This window comes from Astyanax mexicanus, chromosome 8 (assembly GCF_023375975.1).
Source record: "Astyanax mexicanus isolate ESR-SI-001 chromosome 8, AstMex3_surface, whole genome shotgun sequence".
NCBI classification, from domain to species: Eukaryota; Metazoa; Chordata; class Actinopteri; order Characiformes; family Acestrorhamphidae; genus Astyanax; species Astyanax mexicanus.
The window spans coordinates 2,436,403-2,463,160 of NC_064415.1; the positions used below are offsets into that span (position 1 = coordinate 2,436,403).

A 26,758-nucleotide genomic window follows, 5' to 3' on the forward strand; every position below is an offset into this window, starting at 1 on the left:
TATAATTTTTAAACTATAATAGTTATATAAATAAATAAAACATGTCAATCATCTTTTTCTAAATGTGATCTATTGTATTATGTATTAATATTCAGATCCATAACAATAGTTTTAGTGCTACTAGTGCCCCCTATTGGCCAATTCATTCAGTTGCAGTATTCTGGGCAGTGGCTTTACAATGATTGAGATAAACATTTTTTTACACGATAAAACACATTAAATGATTACACTATTTAAGTTCATTCATAAAATTAAATAAAAACGATTACAATTATAATTATTATAAATTCTATTAATTCAATAAATTTTAGAATGATGGAATAAAGGTCTATATAATGAATGCACGTTTTAAATGCATTTTCATTAGGTTGTGTTTATAAGTGTTTATAAACTACATTTTTTTGAATCATTTACTGTATAAAATAAGAAAATATATATTTTTCATTTTAAATAAATGTATTTTTTAGATTAAAAAAAAGAAGACTTTTGTTTTGAAGCACTCTGGCGTCCTCTACAGGCTGATTACAGTACAGCAACTTAAAGTTAAACATGTGGAACACACTTCTGCTACATATGTTATATTATACTCTAATGTAATTTAATAAAAGGGTACATAGAATTAAAAGAAGAAAATTAAATCTGTATTAAGTTATAGTTTTAGTATTTTGGGAGCAATAAAAATATTATGATAAAATTAATTTAAAACTGTGACTCCTGTGCTCTGTGCACAAGATGTTTTAGAGTTAAATATCAGCAGAACTTCTGAATATATCTACACTGATGGGCGTGGTGTTCTGGAAATGAGGTGTGTTCAGGTACATTTCTGGAGTTTTATCTTGTTTATCTTGGTAACAGAAAACACAGGAGCTCCACTGACTGAATACAACCTAGACAGACGCCAACAGTCAGACGTTCATCGCTATCTCGGTAACACAGGCGCCGCGCAGAGCCGAGCGTACAACCCCACTTATTACACACACATGAACACACAGCAGCACAAACCCAACTTTTACATCAACAATAAACAGAATAGTAAATAAAATAACATTGCTGTTCCCGTAAATGAGCTGCTGGAGCTCCTTCACAGCGTCAACCAGCAGCTCAGTTTCCTCTGCTGAGAAGAGTTTGTTGGACACGTCCAGGTAGCTGCACCGTTACAATAGCAATCCCCTGAGTTCTCAAAATCAGAGCTCACCTGGTTCTACTCTTAAAGAGAATGATGAGCAAGAGACGCTCTGATTGGTTTATTATTTTACGTTACACCCAAAATCAACCACATCCATGATTAATTAAGAGAATTAGTACATGACTGTTGCTTTCTTTGAGACGTGCAAGGTGTACTTTTCCTGTCGTTACGATAGCAAAGACACACTGACACGCACTTAAACAAGCTGCATGGTGGACGGCTCGCCTATAGAATTGATATAAATACATATTATGGAACGTTTTCTGGTGGGCACCGTTGACAGGGTACTGACAGTATGTGTGTGTGTGTGTGTGTGTGAGTGTGTGTGTGTGTGTGTGTGTGTGTGTGTGTGTGTTTGGCGAGTGCAGGAACAGAAAACAGTCTCTGTGGTTGGCTTTGAGGCCCACTGGTGTAGGAATGTGTGTGTGTGTCTTCAGCAGTTGTTTCAGAGAATAAGAGCCAGTTGTGGTCAGTGTGTGATATATTTGTGTATGTTTGTGAGTGTGTGTGTGTGTGTGTGTGTAATATAATGAGAACAGTTGCTCAGAGTTCAGTTGGATCTGGGCAGTACAGAATGATGCAGTCCGGCTCTGTGCTGCTGTGTGCTGTGTTTATAACCTGCTTCTGTTACTGCGGTGAGTCCAACACGCACACACACACACAATATAGAAATTGTAAATATATTAGTATTGGCAGTAGTTTGTGTTTTGTCTGGATAAAAATAATAAAAAAAATAGGAAATATCATTAATGGTTAAATAATGTACACTCTAAAACTAAAGATATTTTAAATTGCAAATATATTTTAAAAAAGCAGTTTACTAAAGGCTAAAAATGCTGTACAATTCTTTAATACATTGACTTAATAATACAATTCCATAAATTACTTATTGTATGAAGTTGTGAAAACACTTTAATAAATCCAGCATATAAACAATTATTACTCTACAGAAGAAAAATAAACTAGAAAAGCTGTATTTTGCTTAGATGCTTTTTAGATTTAGATAATTCTAATATTGTACAGATAATTTCTAAAGCACAACAAGTTCTTAAAATATATTCCAAACTTATTTAAAATGAAAAAAAAAACAACAACAGGAGATAAAGTGTTTAAATTATTTAAATCAAATAATTCATTTAACAATTTCACACTGTTCGTTAACCAATGAAGGCGCTGAATTAACAACGGCAAATTTGACTGTGTACGACATTGAAATATATAAAAAATATATTTTAAAGTAGTTTGCTTTACAAAAAAATAAAACACTTATTAAACTGAAAAAAGTGTAATTATTGATTATTTAATTAAAGTCTAAAATTTCTGTCTGTTTTTTTATCATTGGATACCTATACATTTTTAGCCTATAGAGATAGTTGCTTTTGTTTGCAATGCATAATAATTAGGACTAATTTCTGTGTTTCATTTCTTTATTTATTTATTTATTTATGTATTGATTTATTCATTCTTATAGGTGTACACATAATAAAAAATAAAATAAAAAACAAATAAAACTGAGGAAGGGTAATTATTGATTATATATTAAACGTGTGGAATTTCTGAGATATGGACTATAATAGTTTTAGCCTATAGCGATAGTTGCTTTTGTTTGCCATGCATATTAATTAAGACTCATTTCTGTGTTTCATTACTTTATTTATTCATTAATTTCTTCTTTATTTATTTTTATAGGTATAAACATTTTAAAAAATAAAATAAAAACAAATAAAACTGAGCACTACTGAAGCACTACAATCAATTCTTTGAGTGAAACAATAGAATAACCTCTATTGTTCCCTTTAGAACCATGTTTTTATTTGAGAGGTGTGTTTTTGATTGAGACCAAGTTTTTAATTTATATTTTTTTAAGTACTGATATCTATTCATAATTTGCACTTTGGACTTCATGTTGCTGCTACTTCCCTACTTCTTATATTTTGTTTATTCATCTTATCTATATTATTATTGTGTTTTTATTCTATTTTATTTTTGTCTTTATATTTATCTATTTTAAATTGCTCTTTTGGGTGTAAACTGGAGCGTGAGAATATAATTTCATTCAACCTCATAAACCACATGTGATGTGAAATAACAATAAAATCTCCTTTAATCCTTAAAAAAATGTTCATTTACTACCAATTTTACAGTTTTTAGCATTTCTCTATTCGAGTTAAATTAAATATTGTCCAGTGAAACGTCCCTGTTGTCTCTTATAGCAGACCTATGTTCTTTTGTTACGTGGAGTTATGAGAATGTATTTGGTCGTTATGTGACAAAACTAAAGAACTTATTATTGAATTCAGGGAGAATAGTGAGAAACCAAACGTAAATATCAAACATAGAAAAGAAGTTATTTATATATTTAAAAAGCTGTATTTATGTAACTTTTAGTTTAATTTTAAGTTAGTTGTTGAGAACAAGCAGCTAAAAAGTGACCAGAAGCTGATTGAGAGCTTCAGAAAGCTTTAATGCTAAAATAAAAAATTAATAATATTTTAATGTTTACGCTGAATTTCACAGTTAATTGTGCCACTGTTTTACTACTGAATAAATTAAATTGCAGAAATTACAAAATTACAACTGAAAAATACTTACCCTGAACATTATTTACATTCCAGCAGAAACACCAACAAAGTATAATACGTTTACCTCAGCAGTGCCATTCTATTTACACATACATTCTATATAAATGTACATAAATAGTGCTATTTTACACATACATTTTCATCAGCAGTGCCTCTCTATTAACTAGCTACCTAGCTACCTCAGCAGTTAAATTTTTTTCATACATTTACCACAGCTGTGCTATTTCTACTTGCACATTTAGTTGGCTAGCTCCCATAATGCAAATTTAGTCCTTATTGTACCTCAGTGCTATTTTACTCATGGATTTACCTCAGAAGTGATATTTTAGTCACACATTTAGCTAGCTAGCTAACTAGCTACTCCATGAATTTCAGTCATAAATGTACACATAAATTTATGTCAGCAGTCCAAAAATTGTATTCATTTAAATTTAGCTCAGCAGTGCAATTGTATTCATAAATTTAACTATTCAGCCAACCTTAATGTAAGTCATAATTAGTCATAATTGTATCTCAGTGCTATTTTAGTAATGGATTTACCTCAGCAGTGATATAGTGATTTAGTCACGCATTTAGCTAGCTAGCTCACTAGCTACCTCCTAAATTCCAGTCATAAATGTATAAATATACATATAAATAGTGCTATTTTACACATAAATTTACATCAGCAGTTCTATTGTAAACATAAATTTGTAATTTCCACAGAGAAATGCGATCTGTCTTTTGGTAAACAAACAAATGCTAAAACTAAGTGAGCTCAGCTACACTCTAAAAAACAGAGGTACGATATGAGTACTTTTTTGTACTCGAAGGTACACTTTTTATAATTGTACCCTCAAAGGTACAATATTGGTCTTTACAGGGTCAGATTTGTTCCCTCTGAAGTACAAAGTCATTTCTAACAGCAATAAGTACAGATTTGTACCATTTAACCAGCCAAAAGGTACATTCAGTATTCTGCATCACTGTACTAATGAACAGTATATATTTAAATTGCACATTTTTTATTTGAAAGCCAGACAATTTTGTATCATCAAGTTTTTGAGCCATATTTAGTTGATGATAATGTTTATAATCTTTATAATCTTTACTGGAACAAAAACCATGGGTACAAAAAAGGACTTTAACTGAAAGGTACAGCCCCAGCGACAAGCTTTGTACTCTTTTAAGTACAAATCTGTACTTATATTTCTTAGAGTGTAACACAAGTTTGTCGTATATTTACATCTTTAAATTTGATTATGTTCTATTGTTTTTCCTTTATATCAGATATTAATTCACCTTGTGTTTCTCTTTAGACTCCAGTTTAGACATTTCTGTGACCCAGACTCCAGATGAACTCACAGTGGAGGAAGGACAGAGTGTGAAAATCTCCTGTTGCTGGAATAAAATCATCCCTAATATTAAAGTGAGGTGGATTAAACCCAACCAGACTAATAAAGACCTTCCTACAGAAATCCTTAATAATAACTGCTCAGTTTTCTCTATAAGAAACGCCTGCAGTAATGATACAGGACTGTACATCTGTGAAGTTCTACAAGACATTCCTGTACTGGTTACTGTAAAAGGAAAAGGGACGACTGTGAGACTCCTGGAAAAAAAGAGTAAGTTTAATTTTTTTTTTAAAGCATTGCCTAAATCTCTAAAGTTTTATACTGTGTGATCTCTTTGTAGGGTCTAGAATATTTTGCTCATCCCAATAAAATGTTTCTTAAAATGTGAATTCATTATGACAATATAACAATAAAATACATACATATTTTATTAATGGTTTTACTCTTTTCTTATGTGCAAAACCAGCCCTTTTTCTGTTCCTGTGTGTAACACCTGGGATATGTGTAATCTGTTTTTCTCAAATCACTCAGCAATGCAAATGTCACGGAATGACCCAGGCAGGGTGACGAGGAAAGCGGACACAAGTGCAGGTAAGGGCGATATAAATAAATCATTTATTAAATAAATAACAAAGAAACAAGGAAACGAGGAACAAGTAAACATGTAACAAAGAAACACAAATAACCAATAACAAACGAGCGATGATAATAATAAACAAATAAGGAATATATATATACAAGGGAAATAAACTAGAAAATAAACAAGGCAATAAACTATAAACGTGAAAACAAGAAATAAACGAGAAACAAATGACTAAGGTTATATACAGGGAACATAGAGCTAAACAAGAAACTAAACTAGACAAGGAGAACTAAACTAAGCAGGGCAAAGGAGAAAACAATGGAAATAAACAGGAAACCAGAAATATACACGAGATAAACAGAGGTAAACACAGAGCAAGGACTTGGGCTATGAAACGCGGTGAAACAACAGAGAGACAAAACAACAGGGGAAGGTGCAAAGACCGACGGAGACAAGGTGGCAGAGGAGGGCTATTTATAGTAACATAAAACACACTAGAATTGGAAACACCTGGGGAAGGGGCAGAGCTACAAATGAGAAACACATGGTGGAAATCTACTGACAGGAGACACAGAGAGGCACAGGTCACGTGGGAATAACACACAGAGACATGAGACAGGGCTAAGACGTGACAGCAAACTTGTTAACTGTAGGTTTTTTATTTAATTTTCTTTGTTTAGTATTTCTTTTCTATTTTTAAATAAGCACCTGCACATTTGTAGATTTCTATTTATTTTGTTTAGATAATAGACGTGTATCTCCTTTTTTGAGCTGTCTATGTATATTTTCTATATTCTTAGCACTTTTCTTCTATTGTTTATGCTGCTGAAACAATGCAAATTTCCCAGATTGGGATAATAAAAGGCTATTTTATCTTATCTATCTAACCTTATCTTATCTTATCTTATCTTATCTTATCTTATCTTATCTTATCTTATCTTATCTTATCTTATCTTATCTTATCGTAACTTACATCAGGAGTCACATTTTGAAAGATCTTTAAATATATAATTAGATAAAAAAAACAGATAATTAAAAAATAAATAGATAATTTAAATAGATAATCAGTTTATTTCTTAAATATGATTCAATAATATTACAGGATGTATCATATGTAGCAGTCCCAAAGTCCTACAGATCGTCTGTTCAGCCTGAATTCTGATTATTGATCTTTTTTTATTGTTAATTTATGTTGTTTTACTGTGAAATAAAATAAACTGAACCTGAGAGTAAACTTTCTACAGTATAAGTTTAAGTAAACTACAGTTACTTCAGAACTAGACATTTTTCAGCTTTTTATTATTATTTAACACACTATTATATTATTATTATTATTATTATTATTATTATTATTATTATTATTATTATTATTATTATTATTATTATTATTAGTGTACATGATATTTTCATATTAAAATAAAACATCTAAATAAGCTGAGAGAAAAGTAGGTGCATTTTTAATGAATTAATTATAAGGATATATTTTTTCTTCTAAGCTTTTTTCTTAGGAATATAAATGACAAATACAAATATTACATTTCAATAATTTTCATGTTCAGTCTAAATCTTATAAAGTACAATAATGTTATACATATTTTTTATTTACATTTACATTTTATGATTACACAAATTCTAAAACAGAACAGTGTTCTTTTTTCCATATGAGACAAAACAATATGCTAAACATATATTATACATATTTTAAAATACATTTTAATTCATTAATTTGTTATTTTTTCTATAATTTTTGTTCAATAAAACAAAATGTTTTATATTATATATATTGCATTGCATTTTTAAAAAAATATTTACAACGATAAATCCTGTGATGGGACAGTATTTGAAAAAGCTTTTGTTTAAACCCTGTAAGTCTGAATCAGCTGATGCAACAAAGACTGAACAGAAAGTTAAAGAAGAGGATAAAAGGTTATTTTAGAGTTGCTGGTGAGAGAACAGATAAACACTTATTTTATTCAGACTCAGTCTGACCTTTATGTTTACAGTAAACTCAGAGATTCAGAAGAGGAAGGAAGATACACTACACACACTTTCAGCTCATCATCAGAACAACACTCTCTGTACATTCACACTTCAGCTGTTCAGGAGTCTTAAACAGTATATATACACAGCTCTGGACAAAAAAACTCTGATTTTCCTATTATTAAAATATTCTCATTTAGAGCATTTATTTGCAGTAAATGAGAAATGTTTGAAAAAAACAAACAAAAAAAAAATCAGTGTTTTCAGACCTCAAATAATGCAAAGAAAACAAGTTTATATTTATAGTTTTTAAGTTTTAAGAGTTCAGAAATCAATACATGGTGGAATAACCCTGTTTTTTAATCCTGGCATCATGTTCTCCTCCACCAGTCTTACACACTGCTTTTGGATAACTTTATGCTGCTTTACTCCTGGTGCAAAAATTCAAGCAGTTCAGTTTGGTGGTTTGATGGTTTGTGATCATCCATCTTCCTCTTGATTATATTTAGACATTTCTCATTTTCTGTAAATAAATGCTCTAAATAAGAATATATTTATTTGTTTATTTTATTTTATTTTTTTATTTATTTGGGAGAAATGTTGTCTGTAGTTTATAGAATAAAACAACAATGTTCATTTTACTCAAACATAAACCTATAAATAGCAAAATCAGAGAAACTGATTCAGAAACTGTGCTCTCTCATTTTTTACAGAGCTGTGTATATATTTTTCTTCTTTTATAATGAAAACCTTTATAAAAAATGCATTTTGCATTTACTTGTGTTGTCTTTGCCTAATTTTTTTTTTTTTTTTTTTTTTTGATGATTTGAAACAAACATGCAAAAAAATGAAATCATGAAGGGGCAAACCATTTTACACACCACTGTATTTACAGCTCTAGAAAAAAAGAGAGAACATAAAAATGATGATTTTCTTTGATTTTACCAAATTAAAAACCTCTGGAATATAATCAAGAGGAAGATGGATGATCACAAACCATCAAACCACCAAACTGAACTGCTTGAATGTTTACACCAGGAGTAAAGCAGCATAAAGTTATCCAAAAGCAGTGTGTAAGACTGGTGGAGGAGAACATGATGCCAAGATGCATGAAATTAAAACTGTGATTAAAAACCAGGATTATTCCACCAAATATTGATTATTTCTGAACTCTTAAAACTTTATGAATATGAACTTGTTTTATTTGCATTATTTGAGGTCTGAAAACTCTCTCTCTCTCTCTCTCTCTCTCTCTCTCTCTCTCTCTATATATATATATATATATATATATATATATATATATATATATATATATATATATATATATATATGTGTGTTTTTGGTATATATATATATATATATATATATATATACACCAAAAAACACTGTGTAGGATTATAAAGGCCTGCGAAACCTCAAGAGCTGTGGCTCATGCTCCTTGTACCATTGTGTTCGTTATCAACAGGAAATCATTCACACCTCCTCTCAACATCCTCACACCTCCTCTCTACAACACAGAGCTGATCTTTATCACTGACACTCAACTTTACTACAGTTTAACCTGCAGTTTTATCATTAATATTCATCTCTTAGTATTTTACTTTATTACAAAATAATTACAAAAAACTGAATACAACCCTAAAATTTTATACAAGCTGTGTTCTAAAGTTAGAACAGAATGAAACATTCATTTCCTTTTGCTTTATTTGATTACAGACAGTATTATCACATCTTTCCTTTAGTTTTATATGGTAAAGTATGGTAAAGTAGTATTAGTGAATATAATAACTCTGTATTCATTTATCTTAAGCAGAGGAAGTTAATCCACCAGCAGAGAAAGACTCTCACAAACCACCCAGTTCTGAAAGTAAGTTACTATTATTTTCTAGATTTTTTCTACTTTTTTTGCAAGGTAAAGAATTTACAGTATGGAGCTCAAATGTTGATATTAGCATTTGTTTCTGCCTTTTGCATATTTTAAATACATTTACTTAATATATTAAATAACATTAACAATGCTCTTTGTTTGTGTTTTGAGTTTGTGCATTGATGTAATTCACTCTTAAAATAAATACAGGTTCTTTTAAGATTTAAAGATTTATACAATTTTAAAAATCTAAATATTGGATGTTTTATCTATGACGTAAATTTGTATTTCTAAATTTTAAATCTAACAGATCTTATGTTTTTATATTTTTTTGTTTCAAGCTTTTTTTTAGAAGTGTAAATGCATAATTGTACAAATATTACGTTTTGATAAAATTCATGTTCAATGAAATCTTAAAGTATAATAAAGTATAATATATAATATAGTTATACATATTTTTACACAAATTCTAAAACTAAACAGTGTTCTTTTTCCATATCAGCTGATGTTTTATTATCACATACTGTTTTTCACACATTGACAAAACAATATACTATACATATACCGGTAATGTACATATTTTGATTGTTATACCATGTTTTTAAATTAACTGTATGAATTAAATGAATCTGGTACCTTATGTTTTGCTACTCCATTGTTGAGCAAAATACATAAAGAAAAGATCTAATAAGATATAATTTCATTATATAATCATTGTGATCCAAAACTCCCACATTTAAACTTTTTCCATATGTGAGGGACCTGAAGGAACTGATGTTTTTTTTGTTTTTTTTGTTGTTTTTTTATTAAACTAAAACAGTTATACTGTATATAAAATACTTTAAAGCTTTTGCTTCACAGTTTATAATAAATCCCATACTAAAATACATTTAGTACAAAAAAAATAACATGGATTTCCAAAATTGTAACAATATTATTGTGTATAATATTAAATGGCACAGCCGTAATTTGTGAAGGATCTTTAAATAAAGTTGAATTATTGAATGATTGCTAAAGTTTAAGTCTTAAATGTGTATATATATATTTTTTACAGAAAATAAAGAGTATAAAGTCCATATTCCGGACGACGTCCTGATCTACATCCTCCGGTGCCTGCCCTTCATCACTCTGCTCTTAGCGGTGTGTTATCTCAACCGAGATACCAGCAAGAAAACACGGACTAAAACAAGTGAGTTTCTAATTAAAATCAAATGAAATGTGATTTTCTTTAAAAAGATTAAAAAGTGTATTTCTTAACATACAGTTTATATCTACATTAAATGTGATCTGAACTTCAATTAACTTTAATTAATGGAAAAAACTGAATCTAGAAAAAGTGCAGGCTAGAAAAAGTAAGTGATCCTTAATTAATCACTAATAAATGTGTCTAGATGTTATCCAAATCCCATTTATCGATAAACTAAACATTCTAACCAAACACTCACAGGGCCCTATATTAGTGATCTATAGGCAAGTCGTGACTTGTGCACCGTGCAGCCTGATTTAGGACGTTTCAGTGTGTCTTTGCTATAGTAACGACGGGAAAAGTATACCTTGCACGACATAACGAAGAACAAAAGTCATGTACTAATTCTCTTAAGTAATTATGGGTGTGTTTAATTTTGGGCGTAACATGAAATGATAAACCAATCAGAGTGTCTCTTGCTCATAATTCCCTTTAAGAGTAGATCAGGTGAGCTCTGTCTTTGGTGGATTGCTATTGTAACGGTGCAGCTACCTGGACGTGTCCAACAAACTCTTCTCAGCAGAGGAAACTGAGCTGCTGGTTGACGCTGTGAAGGAGCTCCAGCAGCTCATTTACGGGAACAGCAATGTTATTTTATTTACTATTCTGTTTATTGTTGATGTAAAAGTTGGGTTTGTGCTGCTGTGTGTTCATGTGTGTGTAATAAGTGGGGGTGTACGCTCGGCTCGGCAAAGCGCCTGTGTTACCGAGATAGCGATGAACGTCTGACTGTTGGCGTCTGTCTAGGTTGTATTCAGTCAGTGGAGCTCCTGTGTTTTCTGTTACCAAGATAAACAAGATAAAACTTCAGAAATGTACCTGAACACACCTCATTTCCAGAACACCACGCCCATCAGTGTAGATATATTCAGAAGATCTGCTGCTGTTTAAACCAGACAGGAGGAAGGAGTTTTAAAGTGGATTTCAGCTGTAGATATTTTACCAGTGGGGAAATCTGACCATCTGAAATATTCCTGTATCTGTTTATATAGACAGAGAGAATATCCTCAACCCAAAAGAGCTGGAGGAGGAGGATGAAGAACCGGGAGAAGAACCTGAGCTGAATGAAGAACCAGGAGAAGAAGGAGAGCAAAGAGAAGTGGCTGCAAGAAGAGGAGAACCAGAACCGGAAGAGAGAGGAGAAGAACCAGAGATATCAGATAAATCTGATAAAATGATAATGATCAGATAAAGGATGAAGGAGAAACTGTGTCTCTGATTATTTAACCCTTTCAGACTTTGCATCCATTACAATTGATATCATTTATTTTATTGATTTTTACATGTCTTGTTGCACATAACACTGTTAAAAATCTGAATAAACGAATGATAATAAGCTAATGAACATGTTTACAAACCAATCAAATAAACAGTAACTTAGCCCCGCCCACTGCACTGCAAAACCACTGGAAAAACAGTATAGTAATAGAGTTATAGTAGTTATTGAGTTACACTTTTTAATCTTTTTTTTTTTACTGTTTAGGGATGTTTGATAAAATAAAAAGATCAATAAAAATATAATATATTAAACACAAGCTTCCAATGCAGTGAAAATAAAAAAGCTATAAATCATTTGCTATATAGATTTTATACAATAATATTAGAATGTTCTTTTTTGTGCATTACAGACAACAGCATTCTTCATTTTTATTTCATCATTGGAAATGGAAATCAGGTTTAAAAGGGTTAATTAATGAATACATAAAAAAAAGCGTTGTTTAATCACTGAATTTGCCTGCTTTGTATATTGTTGTATATTTTAGTGATTTTCTGCTCCAACACAGAGATTATAATTCATATTTAGGCTTAAACTTGTATATTTTTAAGAAGAAACAGAAGCTGTGTTCTCCAGAACAAAGATGAAAAGCTCCATCATCCAGGTTCTGTAATGGTTTTGGAGGTGTTTAGGTGTGAGTATAAAAAAATATAAATTATATAATTACTGTAATAGAGCCATTCCACTGAATGGGTGCCATTTACCTGTTGTAAATCTTCCTAATTAAACTTATTATTATTTTTTTCAACTCTGAATCTAATAATACATATTTACACACATATTTAGCTATTAAAACATGTACTGGTCAAATTAAATAAATGGTATCTATATAAGACTATCTGTATAAGACACAAATGTTTAATATAGAAATGTGTTGTGAAGCTTAAAAAAGTTCTATAAAAAATCTAAATTATACATCATAATCTTAAATTTACACTATTGACACAATAGTATTAGCTATTATAAACCACATAATAATAATAATAATAATAATAATAATAATAATAATAATAATAATAATAATAAATATAGCAACAACAATAAAATAATAATAATTATTATTATGCTAAAAATATTCTAAAATCCCTATTGAAGAAAAAAACTAAAAGTACTATGACAATAACCAAACATGAATTATTCTTTAATACATCTTGGAGAAAAAAACGCTGCCTACTGTTAAAAAACAAACCTATTTTAGATTTTATATCTTCACTAAAACAAATTATAATATACAATATATAAATACAAGTTCACATACTTAATAAAATTATATTTGGCTTTTTAGACGTTTTGAAAGACAACACAAAATCCTTTGCTAGCCTAATAAACATATTTTCTCACTTAGCTAACTAGTTAACTAGCTAGCTGTGTTATCTACCAACTAGTCAGCTCCCTATATATTGCATGGTAAGTTAGCGGCTACATTTAACAGCAACTCCATGCTACAAAACATTAATTTAGCTTTGTTACAATTATTCTTTATATAGCTTATTGTCTTTATCTGTAAAAACTCTGTTAGCTATGTAGCTAGCTAGGTAGGTTAGCTAAGAAGCCTGATAGCTAAGAAGCTAGCTAGCTAACGTAAGCTAACGTTAGTTAGCCGTTGCTAATAGAGTCAAACTAAAGGAATAAATTAAATTATGTAGTTATTTTACTATCTATCTATCTATCTATCTATCTATCTATCTATCTATCTATCTATCTATCTATCTATCTATCTGTCTGTCTGTCTGTCTGTCTGTCTGTCTGTCTGTCTGTCTGTCTATCTACACAAATGTTTCATATAGAAATGTGTCACGAAGCTTAAAAAAATTCTATAAAAAAATCTAAATTATAGGTCATAATCTTAAATTTACACTATTGACACAAGATTAATAGCTATTATAAACCACAAAATGAAATAATAATAAAAAATATATATTATTATTATTATTATTATTATTATTATTATTATTATTATTATTATATTGTTGTTTATAATAAACATACAATAAACAAACATGCTAAAAATAATAAAAATAGCAACAACAATAAAATAATCATTATTATTATTATTCTAAAAATATTCTAAAATCCCTATTGTATAAAAAGTACTAAGTACTAAAAGTACTATGACAATAACCAAACATTTAATTATTTTTATGTTGGGAAACTAAATTATTGTTATTTGTATTTTATTTATTATATTATTATAATTATCACAAAAAAAAAATGATTGTTATAACTTTTATCATTGTAGTGCATACATAGTAAAATTAACCAATAAATGCTGAGCAACACATTTAAAAAATTGTAATTATAAAATCTAAACCAAAAGTTTACTTAAACACCACGGTAAGTATTAGCTAAATTTTATATAATTTCAATAATACACGTACAAAGAATCCTTAAGGCATTTAAAGGGTTCTTTAAGTGTTAATGGTTCTATATAGAAGAGAGAAGAGAGAGATGGAAGCTTTTTTTGTAGGCTGGTGGGCGGGGCCTGTCCGCGTGACGTCACGGAACGCTGTGACGTCAGCGCAGCCTGGCTTTAAAACAGCGGGAGCTGGAATCTCTGAACATTCTGCTGCTGTCAGTCGAGTGGAGAGGAGCTCTACACAACTCTACAGGACTTTTAACCTTATTTTAGTTATCTAGAACCGTTTATAAGGTTCTTTAAAGAGTTTTATTCTTCACAGCAGTTTCTGAAAGCAGTGAAGATGATGCACTGGTTGCGGAGCCTCTTCTCCAGCACTGAGACTAAGCTGCTGGAGAGGTGGAGGAGAGAGGAGAGATGGAGAGAGGAGCATAAGTTCCTGCAGCTCCAGAGAAAAATCAGAGAGAAGGAGTGGAGGATAAAGAAGGAAGAGGAGAGGAAGAAGAAGAAGAAGCAGGAGAGGAAGATGCTTCAGAAGGAGAAGAAGAGAAAAAGACAGCAGGAGAGAGAGAGACAGAGGGAGGTGGAGCTTCAGATAAGGGAGCTGAGAGAGAGGGAGGAGCTTCAGGGCTGTGCTACACAGGTAGGACCTATAGCCTCCTTCCACTCCTACCTGATGACGCTGACTCCGCCCCCTCTGGAGCACACCTGGAGCACAAAACTGGGCTTCATAGAGGAGGAGCTGGAGGAGCTCCAGAGGAGAGTGACTGAGCTCCAGAAAGAACGAGAGAGAGAGGTAGAGAGTGAGAGACAGATGGAAGAGGTAGGATGGAGGGATGAGAAAGAAGAGAAGAAAGAAAGAGGAATGCTAGAGGAGATGGAAGAGTTTTTCCAAAAGATGGGGAGAGAGATGGAGAGAGTAAGGTGGGCTGAGAAAGAGAGAGAGATTGCCATAGAAGAAGGAATGGAGAGAAAGAGTGAGAGAGAGATAGGAGAGATGGAGAAGCTCCAGGAACGAATGAGAGAAATAGAGATGGAGAGAGAGAGACAGAGAGAGCTAGAGAGACAGAGAGAGGAACGACAGAGGGAGACGGAGGAGAGACTGAGAGAAGCAGAGAGGAGGATGAAGGAAGTGAGAGAGACGAAACTGAGATTAGAGGAGGAGAAATGGAAGGAAAGATGTTTAGAGATAGAGAGAAAGAAAGAGGAAGAACTCAGAGCTGCAGAGGAGAGACTCCAGGAGATTAAGAGAAAGATGAGGGAAGAAAGAAATAAGATGAAGAGAAAGGAAGAACTAATGGAGGAAAGAATGATGAAAGAGCAACAGGAGAGAGAAAGGAGAGAGGAGGAGAGTAGGAGAGAGCGAGAGAGAAAGAGAGAAGAAGAACAATTAGAAAGAGAACGAGAGATGATGGAGATAAAGATGGAGGAGAAGAAAAAGCTAAGAGAGCTGGAGGAGAAACGAGAGAAGCTTGAGAAAGAGAAGAGAGAGATGAAGGAAAAGGAGAGAGAGAGGGAAGAGGAGCTTAGAGAGATGGAGAGAAAGATGGAGGAAGAGAGAATAGAGAGAGAGAGGGAAGAGGAGCTTAGAGAGATGGAGAGAAAGATGGAGGAAGAGAGAATAGAGAGAGAGAGGGAAGAGGAGCTTAGAGAGATGGAGAGGGAGATAGAAGAGAGAAAGAAAGAGATGGAGAGAAAGATGGAGGAGGAGCGAATAAAGAGAGAGATGAAAGAGAGAAAGAAAGAGTTGAGGAGGAAGATAGAGAAGGAGAGGATGAAGAGGGAGATAGAAGAGAGAAAGATAGAAGAGGAGAGGAAGAAAGAGGAGGAGAGGATAGAGAGAGAGATGGAAGAGAGGAAGAAAGAATTGGAGAGGAAGTTAGAGGAGGAGCGAATAAAGAGAGAGATGAAAGAGAGAAAGAAAGAGTTGAGGAGAAAGTTAGAGGAAGAGAGGATAGAGAAGGAGATGGAAGAGAGAAAGAAAGAGATGGAGAGGAAAATAGAGGAGGAGAGGATGGAGAGAGAGATAGAAGAGAGAAAGATAGAGGAGAGGAAGTTAGAGGAGGAGAGGATGAAGAGGAATATAGAGGAGGGAAGGGTAGAAGAGGATGAGAGGATAGAGAAGGAGATAGAAGAGAGAAGGATAGAAGAGGAGAGGAAGATAGAGGAGGAGAGGAAGTTAGAGGAGGAGAGGATGGAGAGGGAGATAGAAGAGAGAAGGATAGAAGAGGAGAGGAAGATAGAGGAGGAGAGGAAGTTGGAGGAGGAGAGGATGGAGAGGGAGATGGAAGAGAGAAGGATAGAAGAGGATGAGAGGATAGAGAGAGAGATAGAAGAGAGAAGGATAAAAGAGGATGAGAAGATGATGGAGAGAGCAGTGGAGGTGGAGAAGATGCAGGAGTTGAGGAGGGAGCACATGGAGAAAGAGAAGAGGAGGAAGAAGGAGATGATGAGGAGGATGTTCGCTCCGGGTGGGCTCATCTTCCGCTCTCAGAGGGAGGAGAGTTGCCGTGGAGACGGAGGAAAGTGGAAGAACCTGAAGAACACCACGGCAACCACCGAGCAGGAGGAACCCAGAGAGCCGGAGGAACCACCACGATCTCTCTGGCCCGTTTCCTCAAACGGAGAGCCGGTGATCATCTCCGTTCAGCCCCTCCACCCCCTCCCAGAGCAGCCTGAACCTTCTGACCCCCCCACACCGGACCCCACCAGTGCTCCCAGTACAGAGGACAGTGTGGGTGGAGGTGAGGAGGTGGAGGAAGCTCCTCCGCTGCAGCCGGAGATCTTCACTGATCCCAAAACAGCCTCCGAGGAGACGAGCGAGCCCGAAGCGAGCGGCGAGACCGCACCCAGCAGGAGTCTCGCTCCGTGGATCAGTAAACCACTGCAGTGGAAGTTCAACAGGGACATGAAGAAGAGCTACGAGAGGGAGAGGAAATACGGCCATCAGCTCATCTCACTCAGTGAGTATCTCTATTTATTATTATTTTACTTTATAATTCTATTAATTTCTATTAAACACAAAAACTCACACTAAGTAATTATGTTTAAAAAATGTTAAAAATGGGAAATTTAAGCTTCTGATTAATTTTAATCTCTAATTTTCTCCCCCATCCAGAAAACCCAAAGAGACTCATCTGTGTGGCGGAGCACGAGCAGAACCTCCGACAGACTCTGAGAGAGAAACACGAGAAGCTGGAGAAGAAATGGAACAAGTGACAGGAGAAAAACACCTCTGACCTCATCACCACCACCTCCAGCATTAACACCTCTGACCTCATCACCATTATCTCCAGCATTAACACCACTGACCTCATCACCACCATCTCCAGCATTAACACCACTGACCTCTGACCAGCATTAACACCTCTGACCTCATCACCACCACCTCCAGCATTAACACCACTGACCTAATCACCACCCCCTCCAGCATAAACACCTCTGACCTCATCACCATCATCTCCAGCATTAACACCTCTGACCTCATCACCACCACCTCCAGCATTAACACCACTGACCTCATCACCATCATCTCCAGCATTAACACCACTGACCTAATCACCACCACCTCCAGCATAAACACCTCTGATCTCATCACCATCATCTCCAGCATTAACACCACTGACCTAATCACCACCACCTCCAGCATAAACACCTCTGACCTCATCACCATCATCTCCAGCATTAACACCACTGACCTAATCACCACCACCTCCAGCATTAACACCACTGACCTCATCACCACCATCTCCAGCATTAACACCACTGACCTAATCACCACCACCTCCAGCATTAACACCACTGACCTCATCACCACCACCTCCAGCATAAACACCACTGACCTCTGACCAGCATTAACACCTCTGACCTCATCACCACCACCTCCAGCATTAACACCAATGACCTCATCACCACCATCTCCAGCATTAACACCTCTGACCTCATCACCATCATCTCCAGCATTAACACCACTGACCTCTGACCAGCATTAACACCTCTGACCTCATCACCACCACCTCCAGCATTAACACCAATGACCTCATCACCACCATCTCCAGCATTAACACCTCTGACCTCATCACCATCATCTCCAGCATTAACACCTCTGACCTCATCACCACCACCTCCAGCATAAACACCACTGACCTCATCACCACCATCTCCAGCATTAACACCTCTGACCTCATCACCATCATCTCCAGCATTAACACCTCTGACCGCATCACCACCATCTCCAGCATTAACACCAATGACCTCATCACCACCACCTGTAAAGTGTGTTTTTTACAGTAGTACTTTTTACACTTAACATATAAACCTGTGGTTTATATAAACAGGATGCTATACATTAATACAGGGACAAAATATACTAATATTAATATATTCAACTATAAAAATAAATAAAGTGAGTATTAAATCTCGTAGTATTCGTTTCTCTCTCTGTTATTTCAGCCACTTTAGCTCTGTGTGCATTTTTTTATTTATATTTGTTCTATATGGACACCATAAAGACATTCTTGCTGCCTTATTCTGCATTATCTGTAGTTTTAGTACATTTTTTTATTTATAAATTTATTTATTTTGCTGCATTTGATCAAACTACTGCAGAGTAATCTAGGTTGGATAAAACTAAAGATTGTATGAATATTTTTATAAATAAACAGCATTTTATCCAGCAACAAAGCACTGTTTTTCTTTAGAACAGCCAGAATTATATATCCTCCCCTTACCTGCACCTTTACTTCAAAGTCAGTCAATTGAGATTAGAGATAAATGTAATTTATTAAGTTGGCTTGGAAAAGCCAACTTCTTGTTCTTCGTAATCTTCTTATTATTATTATTCCGCGCTCAAAATTTAATCACTATCTCCTCCTAGGGCTTTTGACGTAGAACCACGAAATTTTGCAGTATCGTAGGACCTATACCCGAATAGGTTGCTTGTGCTTTTTTAAGCGATACATCGTACGGTTTTCGTAAAAACTTCGTAAACGTACGCATTTTTTTCCCATAGGAATGAATGGGGCCAAATTTTAAACGTCCGTAACCGCCACAATTTTTGAGATACGAACACCAAATTCGGCGAGCTTATAGATCTTATCGAGATCTTTAAATTAATAGGAGGTTGCGAAGTGATACGACGTACGGTTTTCGTACAATTGTCGTACGAAGTTTTCCCATAGAAATGAATGGGGGGCCCAGAGTTCCATCTCACACACGAGCAGCTCTGCGCACGGAACCCCTTCTCTCCCCTGCTCCTCCAGTACTGTGAGTGTATGGAGGAGCTGCTGTATGGAGCAGCTATCAGTCAAAAGTTTGGACACCCCGGCACCCCAGCCAGGTTTTAGCAACCACCTATTAACTGCTTAGCAACCACCTGGAAAACGTTAGCAACTGCCTAGCAACCACTTAGCAACACCTTAGCAACCACCTGGAAAACGTTAGCAACTGCCTAGCAACCACTTAGCAACAACTTAGCAACCACTTGAGAAATTATAGCAACTGCCTAGCAACCAGTTAGCAACCACTTAGCAAACACCTGGAAAACGTTAGCAACTGCCTAGCAACCACTTAGCAACACCTTAACAACCACTAGGAAAATGTTAGCAACCACTTAGCAACCACCTTAGAAACGATAGCAACTGCCTAGCAACCACTTTAGAAATGATAGCAACAGCCTAGCAACCACTTACCAACACCTTAGCAACCATTAGGAAAACGTTAGCAACTGCCTAGCAACCACTTAGCAACCACTTTAGAAATGATAGCAACTGCCTAACAACCACCTAGCAACACCTTAGCAACCACCCCAGATACCATAGCAACACCTTAGCAACCACCTAGCAACCACCTAGCAACACCTTAGCAACCACCCCGGTTACCATAGCAACACCTTAGCAACCACCTAGCAACCACTTAGCAACCACCTAGCAACCACCTAGCAACACCTTAGCAACCACCCCAGATACCATAGCAACACCTTAGCAACCACCTAGCAACCACCTAGCAACACCTTAGCAACCACCCCGGATACCATAGCAACACCTTAGCAACCACCTAGCAACACCGTAGCAACCACCCCAGATACCATAGCAACACCTTAGCAACCGCATAGCAACACCTTAGCAACCACCTAGCAACATCTTAGCAACCACGCCGGATACCATAGCAACACCTTAGCAACCACCTAGCAACCACCTAGAAACACCTTAGCAACCACCCCAGATACCATAGCAACACCTTAGCAACCACCTAGCAACATCTTAGCAACCACCCCAGATACCATAGCAACACCTTAGCAACCACCTAGCAACCACCTAGAAACACCTTAGCAACCACCCCAGATACCATAGAAACACCTTAGCAACCACCTAGCAACATCTTAGCAACCACCCCGGATACCATAGCAACACCTTAGCAACCACCTAGCAACCACTTAGAAACACCTTAGCAACCACCTCAGATACCATAGCAACACCTTAGCAACCACCTAGCAACACCCTAGCAACCACCTAGCGACACCTTAGCAACCACCCCGGATACCATAGCAACACCCTAGCAACCACGTAGCAACATCTTAGCAACCACCCCAGATACCATAGCAACACCTTAGCAACAACCTAGCAACACCCTAGCAACCACCTAGCAACACCTTAGCAACTACCTGGTATATGTTAGCAATTGCCTAGCAACCAGTTAGCAATAGCTTAGCAACCACCTGGAAAACATTAGCAACTGCCTAGCAACAGCTTAGCAACCTTTTCAGAAATGATAGCAACTGCCTAGCAACACATTAGCAATCAAAAGTTTAACCAAAAGTTTTACGATTTCAGCATTTAAACAAGCGTTTTTAGATTTCAGCGTTTAACCAAACGTTGTTAGATTTCAGCGTTTAACCAAACGTTTTTAGATTTCAGCGTTTAATCAAACGTTTTTAGATTTCAGCGTTTAACCAAATGTTTTTAGATTTCAGCGTTTAATCAAACGTTTTTAGATTTCAGCGTTTAACCAAATGTTTTTAGATTTCAGCGTTTAACCAAATGTTTTTAGATTTCAGCGTTTTTAGCATTTAGCGTTTAGCCAAAAGTTAACAGCATGTCAATGACTCTTCACACTCTTCAGACGGAAAAAGCTTAGCAACCATTTTAACTTTTTAACGTTATTAGCGCTCTTTTCCAAGCCAACTTAAAGTTCGTTCACGAACTTTACCTTTTCTAGTTAATGATTATTAACAGTGTATTACATTTAATAATAGTATATTATACCAAACTTGAGCTCTGTAATTAAAAATATGAATATAATTACATTATTGGGGCAAAAACGCTTTTTAACCACAGTGTATTTTCTAATATACTAAAAATTAACCGTATATTAAATATAATATAAGAATAAATATGTGTGTGTGTATGTGTGTGGATCCTAAAAGTGCAGTAGGGGGCGCTCAAATATCATATTCCTCATGAAATAAATAAGTAAATAAATAAATAGATAAATTAAACACAATAACTGTATTTTGGATCATATTGTTCTTCAGCCGTAACAATAAAATACATTTTATATTATTTTATCCAGCATTAAAGCACTGCTGTTCTTTAGACTTCCCTCACCGGCACCTTTACTTCAAAGTCAGGCTGAGTTTAAAGTGTAATTGTAGTTGTAATTGGGATTAGAGATACATTTAATTTATGAATTTAATAATAGTATTAATTGTTAAATAAATGTTAAATAAATGTATTTGTTGTGACCCTTGTTATAACCAAACTAGAGCTCTGTAATTAAAAAATAAATTAATATTACATCATTTGGGACAAAAACGCTTTTTAACCACACTTTTAACCACAGTGTATTTTTTATACTTTATACTAAAAAATAACCGTATATTAAATATAAGTTAAGAATAAAAAATGTGTGTGTGTGTGTGTGTATCCTAAAAGAGCACTAGGGCTGCTCAAATATCATTACTTTATAAACAGGTCTCATGAAACATATAAATAAATAAATAAATAATTAATTAAACACAATAACTGTATTTTGAATCATATTGTTTTTCAGCAGTAAAACTAAAATACATTTTATATCATTTTATTCAGCATTAAAGCACTGCTGTTCTTTAGACTTCCTTCAGCTGCACCTTTACTTCAAAGTCTAAAGTCTTATTGTAATTGTAATTGTAATTAGAGAAACATTTAATTTATGAATTTAATAATAGTATTAAATGTAATAAATATATTTGTTGTAACATTTGTTATAACCAAACTAGAGCTCTGTAATTAAAACATATAAATAAAAAAAATAAACTATTGGAATAAAAATGCTTTTTAACCACAGTGTAATTTTTAATATACTTAAAATTAACCGGATATTAAATATAAGTTAAGAATAAAAAGTGTGTGTGTGTGTAGACCCTAAAAGACTTTTTTAACCACAATGTATTTTTTAATATACTTAAAATTAACCATATATTAAATATAAGTTAAGTATACAAAGTGTGTGTGCGTGTGTAGACCCTAGAAGAGCACTAGGGGGCGCTCAAATATCATATTTCCTTTATAAAAAGGTCTCGTGAAATAAATAAGCAAATAAATAAATAAATAGATAAATTAAACACAATAACTGTATTTTGGATCATACTGTTCTTCAGCAGTAACAATAAAATACATTTTATATCATTTTATCCAGCATTAAAGCACTGCTGTTCTTTAGCTGCAACTTTACTTCAAAGTCAGGCTGAGTTTAAAGTGTTAAAATGTAAAAATCGAATCAAATTATCCAGTCAACCAATGATTCAATCAATGACATCATAAATCAATAAACTGTAAGAGCATTCAGGCCAGCAGACACTGGACATCAGTTTAACATCAGGGAGACGTTGAATGGATGTTGAATTTTAGTCAAAAACAAACAAAAAATCAAAAACCAAAACCAACACTGGTTTGACCTCAATCTTCTGTGATGAATCCACACTGAACTTTGTTTATAAAATAGTTAAAAATCAACAGCACATCAACATATAGAATTTTTGCTTTAAAAAATCGCCGTCACATCAAAAAATCTACATTTGATTGACATCAAACTCCAACATTTAATAGAAGTTTACATTTACATTTACATTTATGGTATTTAGCAGACGCCCTTATCCAGAGCGACTTACAACAGTGCTTCAAAGTTACTTAAGATATCCAAAGCTAGTTTGTAGACTAGGATCAAGAGATACGCAGAGCTTAATCATGTTTAGAACCCTAGGAACCTTTTTTTTATTTATTTATTTTTTATTATTAGTTTAGGAACTCTTTGAAAAGATGTGTCTTCAGTCGACGTTTGAAGACCGTGAGTGACTCTGCTGTTCTGACATCCAGTGGAAGTTCATTCCACCACCTTGGTGCAGCACAGAGAAGAGTCTGGATGTCTGTTTTCTGTGTGTTTTGAGTGATGGAGGTTCGAGCCGAGCCGTACTGGAAGCTCTAAGAGCTCTTGGTGCAGATCTGGCTTTGACCATCGCCATCAGGTATGAAGGAGCTGCTGGTCCGTTTTTTGCCTTGTAGGTCAGCGTCAGGGTTTTGAATCGGATGCGGGCGGCAACAGGAAGCCAGTGGAGGGAACGCAGCAAAGGAGTCACATGACTGAACTTCGGGAGATTGAAGACGAGTCGTGCTGCCGCGTTCTGAATTAACTGTAGTGGTTTGGTGGCTCGCAGTGGAAGACCAGCCAGTAGAGAGTTGCAGTAGTCAAGTCTTGAGATGACAAGAGACTGCACAAGCACCTGAGTGGCATCCTGAGACAGAAACGGTCGAATTCTTCGGATGTTGTACAGTTTAATTTTAGTTGGAAATCAAACTCACAAATCTGAATTTACATTAAGCTCCAAATTTAGACAGCACATATTAATTGGATATAAAAGTCACAAATCCATCAAATCACAACAGTTGTCTGACACCAAGATCCAACATAAGACAGATGTTGAACTTTGGTTTAAATTTGAGACTAAATTAATGTCAAAAACCCAATGTTTTAAAGATATGATGGTTTGACTGAAAGTTACAGGTCCAATAAAATGAAATATTGAGTTAACATCACACCAACAACATTCGACAGAAGCTGGAAATAGTTGACATCAAAACCCAATGTTGAATAAATGTTCAATTCTGGTTGGAAATCAAAGTCATATATGCATAAAAATTAACATTGGCTTGACATCAAGTTTCTCAATATTATTTAAAGCAACCATATATCAACATTTTACAATGTTACATGTTTAATTTGCATGTTGTATAAGCTTATAGACATTTATCAGATGTCAGGATTTAGTCTCCATAACTCACAACTAGATGTTGGTATTTTATATAAATATAACAATGTTATGTGACATTTGGAAGAGATTGGATTTTGTTTATGTAACATATGTTCATGTTTTTTTTCAACTGTTATTATTTTACGACAAAAAGACATGGCGCTAGATGTTATCTTTACATTGAATTTTGATTACTTAGCATCATCACTTATTTTTGCAACATTGATAAAGTTTAGCAGACATTGAGTTTGAGACTCCGTACCTCTGAAATCTAAATGTTGATAAAAAATATATATCAGGTCAGCTGTTGTCACTATTCAACATTAAACTGACATTGTAATTTTGTTGCTAAACACCATGACTTATTCTGATAAGACTGGATTTTTTCTTTGTGTGGACATTAAGAAGATGTTTAGCAGATTGGTCAGGGTTTTGGTTAAGATACCTAACAACTAAATGATTTTCTATATGGTATTTTACATTAATACGACTTGGATTTTGGTTTCGTAACTTCACAACTTAAATCAAAAGAAATAAATATATATGTGTCCGTTTTAATCATTATTCTATATCAGATTAACACTGGCTGGCATTAAACGGAAAAAAAAAAAAAAAACGAGGGGCACTGGGTGATGTTTGGGTTTAGGGGCGGGGCAGAAGGGAGAGCTGATTGGGCTGAGCAGTATGCATCTGATAGCAATGAGCCACAGATGATTGGACGTCAGCAGGGGGTGGTATTATTGATTGATTGAGTTGCATATTAATAGTACACGGAAACATCATCCTTACCTATAACACAGTTGAACCTGAGAGGAGCTGCAAAGGCACAACATACAATTCACAATAACTCACAATAAAAAGCGTTTTATAATGGTTAGGAAATGTTTCTAAAATTTTAAGCAAGACTGGTATGATTCAGTACTTCAGAGGAACACATTTCAGCTATTAAAAATAATTAAAAATAATATGATTTAGTGTTTAGTGTTTCTTTAACAACGTGGCTTATTCTATAAACGTTTATGAAGTTTAGTAGACATGGGTTTTGGTCTCAATTCAACTTAACTCCTTAAATATAAAGGTATATAATTAGTATTGTGAATCATTCGGCAACTGTTTAGCTTAACATATTATATATTATATCTTGTGGCGTCCCACAGGGCTCTATCTTGGGGCCTATGTAGCTGATTAGCTGTAATTATGAGAGTATTGTCGTTATTACAGTGAAAAGTGAAGTGTGGGTTAAACTTAAACAGTATTGATATCAGCTGTCATCAGTGTAGCATGTTTAATAGATGTTGAGGTTATGTTTGTGGTATCAGTGTGATGCTGCATTTTAAATCTGTATATTCAGGCAGATAAGAGTGTGTATCAGCGCTGGGGGAACAGTAGCAGTGTGTGTTGGGCTGAGGTCAGGGTTATAGATAAATGAATCAGGCGATGTCGGGCCCCTGCCAGCCCCCCGCGGCCCCCCCGGCTGGGTGTTGATTCCCTGTGTGCCGTTTCCTGAGGGCCCGGTGGGTTTCCTAAAGAACAGCGGCCGGGTTTATCTCCGTCACGGCACGCTCTCTCCGGAGACGCTACACACACACACACACACACACACATGATCAGTACAGGGTGTGTGAAGTGTGTGTGAAGTGTGTGTGTGTGTGGAGGTTGCGTGTCTCTCCGGCGCTGATGGCTTTAACAGCAGGACCCCCAGCTTTGGGAAAATAATCAGAGATCTTCTGATTCAGAGTTTAGGAAGAGCTCTTATTAGAATTATTATCACAGTACTGCAGCTTTTAGCGTTTTAAAACTCTCATAACTAAAAAAATTATAATTTTTAATTTGTTTCACTATTAATTATATTTATTAGACCACTCAAAAATAATATTTTCAAGCTTAAAGAGCCACAAAACCCTAAACAATATTATTTTATTAATACCTGAAATTTGTTCCTTTGAAGGAATAAAACATACATTTACTAACTTTTAAAAATAGCTTTTATTGTGGTAATTTCCACCTCTGCAGCTCCTCTCAGGTTCAGCTGTGCTACAGGAGAGGATGATGTGTCCGTGTAC

At 34.6% G+C, this 26,758-nt stretch overlaps 2 protein-coding genes and 1 long non-coding RNA gene across 9 annotated transcripts; 2 read left to right on the top strand and 1 right to left on the bottom strand.

Annotated features, from left to right (window-relative positions):
* Window positions 1–1,721: 1,721 nt before the first annotated feature.
* LOC107197227 (uncharacterized) lies at window positions 1,722–12,406 on the top strand. Of its 4 annotated transcripts, none has more exons than XM_049483158.1 (6): window positions 1,722–1,821; window positions 5,067–5,372; window positions 5,634–5,693; window positions 9,476–9,532; window positions 10,596–10,721; window positions 11,771–12,406. In XM_049483158.1, the coding sequence occupies exons 1-6, from the start codon at window positions 1,761–1,763 to the stop codon at window positions 11,968–11,970; spliced, it is 810 nt and encodes a 269-aa protein (XP_049339115.1). In that variant the 5' UTR covers window positions 1,722–1,760; the 3' UTR covers window positions 11,971–12,406. The 4 variants fall into 4 exon arrangements, with proteins under 4 accessions (XP_049339115.1, XP_022521242.2, XP_022521243.2 ...); XM_022665521.2 differs by having other exon boundaries at window positions 10,587–10,721; window positions 11,771–12,404; XM_022665522.2 differs by lacking the exon at window positions 5,634–5,693 and having other exon boundaries at window positions 10,587–10,721; window positions 11,771–12,405.
* A 2,231-nt stretch (window positions 12,407–14,637) lies between these two features.
* LOC111191229 (trichohyalin) lies at window positions 14,638–17,746 on the top strand. Its single transcript, XM_022665520.2, has 2 exons — window positions 14,638–17,373; window positions 17,529–17,746. Exons 1-2 carry the CDS (start codon window positions 14,754–14,756, stop codon window positions 17,627–17,629), a joined length of 2,721 nt encoding a protein of 906 aa, XP_022521241.2. The 5' UTR covers window positions 14,638–14,753; the 3' UTR covers window positions 17,630–17,746.
* Window positions 17,747–20,064: 2,318 nt separating this feature from the next.
* Window positions 20,065–21,033, bottom strand: LOC125803974 (uncharacterized). 4 transcript variants are annotated; one of them, XR_007440439.1, is made up of 4 exons: window positions 20,886–21,033; window positions 20,583–20,647; window positions 20,335–20,506; window positions 20,065–20,247 (listed from the first exon to the last, which is right to left on the bottom strand). It is a non-coding gene; the product is annotated as an uncharacterized LOC125803974 (long non-coding RNA). The 4 variants fall into 4 exon arrangements; XR_007440437.1 differs by having other exon boundaries at window positions 20,583–20,701; XR_007440438.1 differs by having other exon boundaries at window positions 20,335–20,387; window positions 20,583–20,701; window positions 20,886–21,031.
* Between the last annotated feature and the right edge of the window lie 5,725 nt (window positions 21,034–26,758).